The following is an 8387-nucleotide window of genomic DNA, read 5'->3' as shown; positions in this document are numbered from 1 at the left end:
GAGGACCAGGGAGGATGATTCAACCACTCAACCACTAGATGTCGCTGAAAACAACAAATCCTACACACTGTGCCTTTAACAAAATTACATACTAATAAYTTTAACTCTGAGTTTTATTAGACAAATCTGTATTTTACAGTTCGGTTTAGACAAACAGTTTACACAAACGAGGTTTTAAGGAAGTTTTAACCTCTTCTCATGAACAACTTAACTCAAACAAACTGAGCAAATGAAATTATACAATGATGAGATCATATTTTAAGTGAAGAAATGGTGATTCAATATTTCACAGGCTGATGTTGGGTTTGCACCATGTTAGCTTTTCCATCTTATTTACATTTTTGTTTACCTGCAATGTTTTTTTAACTACTGCAGGGGTCACTATTGAGTGACTAACAGGGTCAATACAGAGGAATCATCATCTCATCACAAACCCATTGATTTATTAATTAATTTATTTCAGCTTACACAAGCCTGTTTGTTGCACAGAAATCTTCCCTAACTCACTTTGTGCACAGCTGGCCTCTGATTAAAACACAGGTATTTATATTCTAACAACATCGTGTTTTGATGGCGACCTCGTGACGTCACCCTGGGGCTCGAGCCAAATGTGCGCACGTGTCGCGGCTCACCCTTATCATCCGTGCGATGTCCTTGCAGTCCTCCACGTTCGCGGCTCGGATGGAGAAGTCCATGTTTGCTGAGGGTGAGCAGCTGATGGTCACAGTGGCTTTGTTCCTGACTTGTTCACACGGGTTCGAACCGGGAGAACCGGTAACACCCAGTTAGCTTTCAGCCGACCAGCACGCAGTGCAAACCGACACTAGTGGGAACCYTGGTATGGCAGGCCGTTGTAATATATAATCAAACACATCAGCGGCTTTTTAACTAGTCCGAATTAAAACTCACATTCCTATTAGAACAGTTATATTTCAACATCTTTAACAGTAAGACCACTAAAAAACTAAATTTGATTTCTACAAATTTTGTAAAAGTGGAGTCAATTTAAGTCTTGATTTAAAAAGGAACTGAAAATATTTTTAGGCTACATTATAAATATYTAAAATGGTATTTGATATTTATTGTGAATCTGTCAAACAGGACATTTTACATTGGACATTTGTCCAATAAAGGACATTTGAAAGGTCTGTTTATGCRTTTTCTGCTGCTTMTCTGTAGTCAGGTCATAGTGAGTGGGCGTGGCCTCATCTATCAACCCATAATGTGGGAAATTTTAACTAATTTATTGACTCCTTTGTTTTTAATTACATGACAATATTTTTTCTCTTTGCAACAATGACACACTGACGTTTCTTAGACTTTATCAAATTAAAGTCTCATTGAGGATTTTTTTCTCACTTTTTTGGCAACAGAACCCCGCTTCTCGTCTAACGGCTGCTGGAAATGAACATCAGCTCCTTKCGACCAGGAAAACAAAAGTGAGTAAAACTATTTAGAATGATGGATGCGTTTGAAGACCTTGTTCAATCAATGTATGATAAATTGGCTTGCCATAGCCCTGGCTTTGTGTGGAGACTGAAAWATGAACATCCTATTCGGATGGTTTAGGAGTTATTTTCTTCCACAGTTTCTCCTGTAGCGCTCAAATTTACCCACTAGGACGTCTCCTAATCCTTAAGGTTGGTTTACTTTAATAAAACACACATTTATTCAGGATCTGCTTTACTGAAATATACAAAAAGATATTAAATATAGAAGATGATATATACACACTTGAAACTAATTCCTAGGGTTTTAAGTTTAAAAAAAACTGCAGGTATGTTATATATTAAGTGAACAAAATAACATACTGACAGACAAAATTTATTAAAATTACCAATGGAGTTTTAGTGAGACAAATATCCAATTTTTAAGAATGTAATAACACTCACAGCCTCTAGAGGGTGTAGTTGTCAAAGTTAAATTTCTGCCTGGAGCTGTTTGTTTTCTGAATCTATGGTTAAATAACCATGGTTATCGTGAGAATAAAACTGTTTTAAATAACAATATAATAATACATTTCTTATGCGTAAAGACTTGTTAAAAATAAATCTTTAGCTTTATTGTTGCCATTTTGTAATATTTACAGTAAGCCGTACATGGGATGCTTTTATACAAGACGGTACATATTGATAAGTGAAGTTGCCTTTTTTGTGGACCAATGGGAACATTCAGTTTTTATTCCCAAGTTTGTTAAACCTAGAAAAATCCACAGTCGTAATCAATTCCAGAGGAGTTATATTTAGAAGAGATTACCAATGATAATGACGCACACAGTGACCATGTCATCGAAATGTGAATTCCAGCACCAAAAAGTCAGTTGATCTCATCGTTTTTTTACATAAACTGAAGTGAGGTCACCTAACAGGCCAAAGGAACTGAAAGTAAATTGCAGAAATAAGCATTCGTTTGAACTAAAATATGGATTATAACTTGTATCTTTTTGGAATGTGATTATTACGTTTAACGATGTGGTGAATTTCAAGTACAAAACAACCAAACTACGTAAAATRAAACAAAGTTGTTCACATTTAGRTATTTTGGAATGGAACGCAGCATTTGCTGTAGGTGCTCGGCTCGTGCTATGACATCATCATCCTGAGACATTAGCAACTGCTAGCTCTACAATGCAGCTAAAGCTTCCTTACAAGGCATCAAACTCGTAGAAGCAGTTGGTGTTTGAGCTGCACTTCAAACTGCTGGACCACAGCTACCACCCATAGTGTTTTTTATGAACACACAAATCACACATTGTGCACAGGGAGAACATGTAAACGAAACCCAGAAAGTTAATCTAGCAACCTCCTTCTTTAGAGGCAAAATGTTGCTCTACCAACTGTGCTAATTTTATTTATATTTTATAACTAGTTAAATTATTTAATTACCTATATATTTAATTAAAATATATCTATGAATWTAACCTCCTGAGAACCTCCATCTTCATTTGAGAACATTGGTTTTAGACTGGTTGTCCTTATTCAGAGTAACTAGATTTATATGTTTATTTTTATTTTAAGCAAAATATAAATTAATGTTTTTAACTATTAATTGTTAGAAAACAATGTTATTTTTATATTGATGAGATTATATTATTCCTAAATAATTAGGGGAATTGAAAAAGGAAAAACCTGGGTACTCAAAAGGATAAAACTGGGAGGGAACAAATTAAGCTAACCTTAATAAGCCAAATTAACCTAACCTTAAGGGGGGGGGGGGCTGCCCCCCCTGCTGGCACCCCTGACTGTTCATGTCTTTCTATCATGGAAATCTGCCAAATTAAATTTCTGAAGTTTCCCGTTTATAAGAGTACATAATGTTAACTCATGATAGAGCTTTAGTTCTACGGACACAACTCATCATTCATCGGCTCATTCTGTGAAGTTCACTATCAAAGGCTGTCATTCAGTTAATGAATACAAATATTCACTGTACAGTGTGGATGGTGCAATTCTTCAGCAGTCTGTGGGCATGAGGGCTTATTTGTGGTGGAGGGGGGACATGTCCCTTACAGGGTCTACACTGAGACACACGAGATGAACAGCCCTGCATGTAACGGTCGTGCTTTTGACCAGTGGAAAAAAAAAACTGGAGTACAATTTATCCAGATATTTCAATTACTTCAACTTGTCCTGTTATTGGTTCTTGTTTAAGGTATATGAGTACTTGCATTTTTCTGGCCCACACATTTCTCTAACTCTCTTAGCACTCGGCCCAGATACTGCAAAGAATGATATCCCTTTACTGGCCCAGATGTAGTTTGCCAGAGGTGGTCCATGCATGGGCAAGCACCAAAGAAACCAAACCATAACCGGGCCAATAATGGCACTGACAAGAATTTGGCCACATAAACCAAACTAGAGCTGGGCCAGCTTGACACTACATCTGGTCCACACCTGTCTTCTATGTGGGCAAATTCTTACCAGAACGATTAGATAACAACCCACATAACACAGGTGTGGGCCAGATCTGGTGTCAGGCTGGCATTGCTGGCTGACTGCTGGCATGGCAAATGGTTTGTCAACCTGATGTGGGCCAGGTCTGGCAATGATGGCACAATTTTTATTTATTTTATTTTTATTTTTTATGTAAAATCTTTATTTCTTTAAAACAAATCAGTTCTATGTACAAATATAAAAAAAATAAATACAATGAAATGAAAGGCAGCAGAGAGAAGAAAAAACGTTATCTGCCCCCCCCCCACCACCAAGTATGAACTCAAACAATACTAATCTTCAATTAACAAAAAACAAAACAAACACCAAATCCTTCTAGAACACCAATTTGCATATTACACTTTGTTAAAGGGATCCCCGATTAGTTGTAACATTATACTTTAAATGATAGACATATACTTTAACTGTAAAATAAAGACTGTAAAAATACTGTAGGATGTTTAGTTTTTATAATTTTTAAACTAAAAGTTTAAAAATATATTACACGGATGGGGCCATTTTATTTACACGCAAAGCATTCTGGGTAAATGGTGGCATCAACCAGGTCATCGGTGCGTGGCTGCTAGCGAGCTATATCCACCCTGAAGGTTAATCTTGGACAATATCTGATGATCGACTCTTTTAAATGAAACCAGAGAGCGTTGACAGAGAGGAGAAGGTAGAAATGACTCAGCCTGTAACTGAAAATATGGATGGAGGACAACAGAGCTGCTTCATGGAAGAAGAACCTCAGCTTAGCCTGCTAGCTTTAGCGTTAGCCCCGATGCTATCACCATATATTAGCTCAGCGCTACACATTCTCCTCTCGTCACTGAGATCCTCCATCCACATGACAGAGAGGGGAACGCAAAAATGACTCAGTCTGTTACTGAAAATATGGATGGAGGACCTCAGTTTAGCTTGTTTGTCGCGCTAGCGTCAAGGTAATACATATAAGGCAATTTAGCATGAGGGCTAGCACAAAGGCTAACAGGCTAAGCTGAGGTTCTTCTTCCATGAAGCAGCTCTGTTGTCCTCCATCCATATTTTCAGTTMCAGGCTGAGTCATTTCTACCTTCTCCTCTCTGTCAACGCTCTCTGGTTTCATTTWAAAGAGTCGATCATCAGATATTGTCCAAGATTAACCTTCAGGGTGGATATAGCTCCCTAGCAGCCTCGCACCGATGACCTAGTTGATGTCATCATTTACCCAGAATGCTTTGTGTGTAAATGGCTCCGTCTGTGTTAAAATATATTTTTTAAAAATTTACAAAACTAAACAGCCTACAGTATTTTTACAGTCTTTATTTTATAGTTAAAATAAATCCTTATCAAACAAAGTTTAATGTTACAACTAATCGTGGATCCCTTAAGATGGCAGGCCACAACTGGCCTGGTTGTGGTTTGGTTYATGTGGCCCAAGTTTTCCAGTGCCACAACTGGTCCTCTGGCAAGCCACATCTGGRCCACCAAAGGGCCGTCATTCTTTGCGGTATCTGGGTCGACTGTTGGTGCAATTGTGTGAGCCAGACAAATTTTTCCATGTGTGAAATGTAAATTCTCCAAATTCAAGTAGCCATCTGTAACAGGTAAGATATTAGCTTATATCATAATTCTTACTATACTACCTTCTATCATGTTAAATCGTTGTTCCTGTGTGGTCATTTAGTTAAAGAGTAGCGTAACTAATTTGAGTGAAACCAGACAAAACYGCAGCAGCTCAGCCATGTGGAACAACTGCTAACAGATGTTCAGGGGTCAGATATCTCACAGGTTCGTTTTCACTCAGTGCATTCTGGTTCTGGTTSAGTGTTTAGAGCTTGGTCCAGCTCACTGACGCTGTATGTTGATTCTGTACATGTTACTGTATAAATASGAGGCTATGGATGCTTGAAGCTAAAAATAAACTCTGAGCTATTTGTCACAGTACATGGCTTTCTGCAGGGYGTAGGGTGGGGAGGAAATGAGCAGAGAAAGAGGGGATTTTCRTTTTCTTCTCAAATACTCGAGTGGTCAGCTTTTGGCTCAGAAAAAATAAGGGTGGCCTGTGTTCCTATTAATAGCTCCAGAAAGGCAGTTTGTCTTGTTAAGGCTGACTAACGGCTGCCTTCGTACGACGCAAGCAGAAGAAAGCAGAACATTGCCACCGTTTTCATCAGCGTCCTGGATGACGTGCGCGCAACGCCCCCAACTGCTTTTACAGACGCACAGGAGGCCTGAAGAGCAGCTAGAAACAGAAACATTGTGTTAGTCAGAGGAATGAGAGGAGAAAAACACGTTACAAAAACACAAAGAAGATCCAAACGCTGCAGAATTGTCGTCACGTCGCTGCTGTTTGAATCCAAATCAACTATATCTGAAATATGGTCTGGTTGTTGTTGTTGTCCATGATGTATTACGTCTTCTTGAACTAAACTGTTGTTTGTCTGTTAACAAAATATCTCAAGAACCACCTGACGGATTTTAATGAAACCTCCAGAAAGAAATGTTTGGATGTACATCTATAACTGTTCAACTTTTGGAGTCAACTCAACTCAATATGACCACTACAGCCATCTGACCATAAAAAACACTAACATGTCTATAACTCAGCCAAATTCACAGATACTGAGATAAACCTTAGTGTGGTAGTAGCTGAGASTCATTCCCAACACATACTCTGAGCTCTAACTGAACACCAATACTTGTTTTTAAAACTTTGTCTCGAAAGATCAAAGGAAACTCCGCCTRTTAGCAAAATATCTCATGAACCACAGGACGGATTTGAATGAATCTCATAGAAAGTAATGCATGGAAGTAAATCTCAAACTGATTGACTTTTGGAGTCAACTCAATTCAAGATGGCTGCCAGAACCAACTAACATTTTAAAAACACACAAAAAGCTAAATATCAGCTCGTTTTAAAGATGAGCTAAAGTTTGGTGTGGTAGTAGCTGGAGGTCATCCTCAACGTACTCTGAGCTCACAGAATCTTTACTTACTTTGGTATTAACTATTAAAATCAAACCTGTCTGTCTTTTAGGAAATTATCTTATTAACCACTTGTTGGGTTTTACTGAAAATCACAGAAAGGATTCATCAAATGTGTCTACGTTTGGTGAGAAATTCAAGATGGCAGCCACAGCTAATCAACTGTAAAATGACTGAGCTAAAATTTGATGAGTCGTCTTCAAARCGTACGGTGAACAGTGGTTGGTTATTTTAATTTTCTTTATGTTCTGAAATCTGAAGAAACAAAACCAGCTCAACTAATAGTGACTCGATTTATTCATCTGAGCCACAGTTTGGGTTCATTCTGCTGAGTTCAGCTAGCAGAGTCTGTTCTTCCTGGTTTATTTGTTTAGGTTTGTCTTTGTTTCCCAGTTTTCTCCAGTGGAAGTCCACATTGTTTTTGACCCGGCTTTGTTCTTTAATTTCTACATTTCTGCCCACACCCCAGCTCCGAGACRTTTGCTTGTTTTTGGTGGACTGGAATGTTCCAAAGGACTTTCTGTTTTTAAATTTCTGTTCTCCAAATCTGGATCTGTACTCTCAAAACATATACTTTTAAAACCAGCTTTTCATAGCAACATAATGTTCATAAAACAGAGTTTAATCCAAGGTTGACTCCCTTTTTCTAGAACAAAGTCATTAATAATATTATTTCATGCACACTTTGGGATTCAGACCGTAGTTCTGTMTTCTGTGTGCCAGCTTTAGAAGGTCAGTTTGGAAAGAAGTTGTACAGCCAAGTCCTGTTGGCGTGTTTACAGCCTCACATGTTCCTCAGAGAACCACAGTCCTGAAACAAAGTTCACCAAAATAATTGTTTTTTTCCAGGACTTTAGCGCGCTAATGTGACGACCTGTGTTTTTCCTTTTTGTGAGTTGTTTTTCCTCCTGTCAGCCTCTGCTCCAGCCCCACCCTTGTTTACCTGATCCCCCAGGTGTGGCTTATTACCCCCTCGTTAGTGTCTTCTCTCACGTCGCCAATTTAGTGTTTCTCCATSGCACTTCACAGTAAAGAGGAGAGACCATTTAGCCTGTTGTCAGCACACAGTTCAACAGCCTGCCTCTCTGATTGTAAGGGAAAACCAGGAAAGGCAGCATCAATGCATAAACAGCATGCGTCAAATTGAAGGTTTGTGGGTTAAATGTGGCTCGCCACAGTCTTTAGTGCGGCCCGCGAGAGATGAATTGATACCTTTTTTTTAAATAAGCTGCTTTAAAGCCAGCGTTGACCATAAACTACAGTACATCTCCCATGATGCATTTCAATTATTTTACACATGAAATGATGCAATCCCGCCACTAGGTGGAGGTGCACAGAGTTCAAAAGTAGCCTGCAGCCAGCAGCTGGTGAACGATGCCATGTAAAGTCTCCATTTTTTCAGCAACTTTGCTTTTGTTGCAGCCCAGTCATACTGGAAAGTGGGAATTTCCCATTTGCAAGTCACAAATTTGAACTCGAACGTCC

At 38.7% G+C, this 8387-nt stretch overlaps 2 protein-coding genes across 4 annotated transcripts in view; one reads left to right on the top strand and one right to left on the bottom strand.

The window, feature by feature from the left end:
* Positions 1-716, bottom strand: part of sat2a.1 (spermidine/spermine N1-acetyltransferase family member 2a, tandem duplicate 1) — an 8702-nt gene extending 7986 nt beyond the window's left edge. The window contains exon 1 of the mRNA XM_014016189.1: positions 633-716. Within this exon, the coding sequence (XP_013871643.1) occupies positions 633-695 (63 nt within the window). The 5' untranslated portion in view covers positions 696-716. The remainder of the gene's footprint in view (positions 1-632) is intronic.
* Positions 620-8387, top strand: part of si:dkey-19b23.8 (uncharacterized) — a 27773-nt gene continuing 20005 nt past the window's right edge. For 2 of the 3 annotated variants that reach the window (XM_014016185.1, XM_014016186.1), the window contains exons 1-2: positions 620-706; positions 1374-1439. The gene's annotated coding sequence lies outside the window, so the exon portion shown is untranslated. Of the gene's footprint in view, positions 707-760; positions 839-1373; positions 1440-8387 lie in introns of those variants that run through there. The other variant, XM_014016187.1, reaches the window with a different exon arrangement.

Source organism: Austrofundulus limnaeus, unplaced genomic scaffold (genome assembly GCF_001266775.1).
Source record: "Austrofundulus limnaeus strain Quisiro unplaced genomic scaffold, Austrofundulus_limnaeus-1.0 Scaffold140, whole genome shotgun sequence".
NCBI classification, from domain to species: domain Eukaryota; kingdom Metazoa; phylum Chordata; class Actinopteri; order Cyprinodontiformes; family Rivulidae; genus Austrofundulus; species Austrofundulus limnaeus.
Note: the sequence above shows the minus strand (reverse complement) of the source record. Positions and strands in the feature narration are given on the sequence as shown.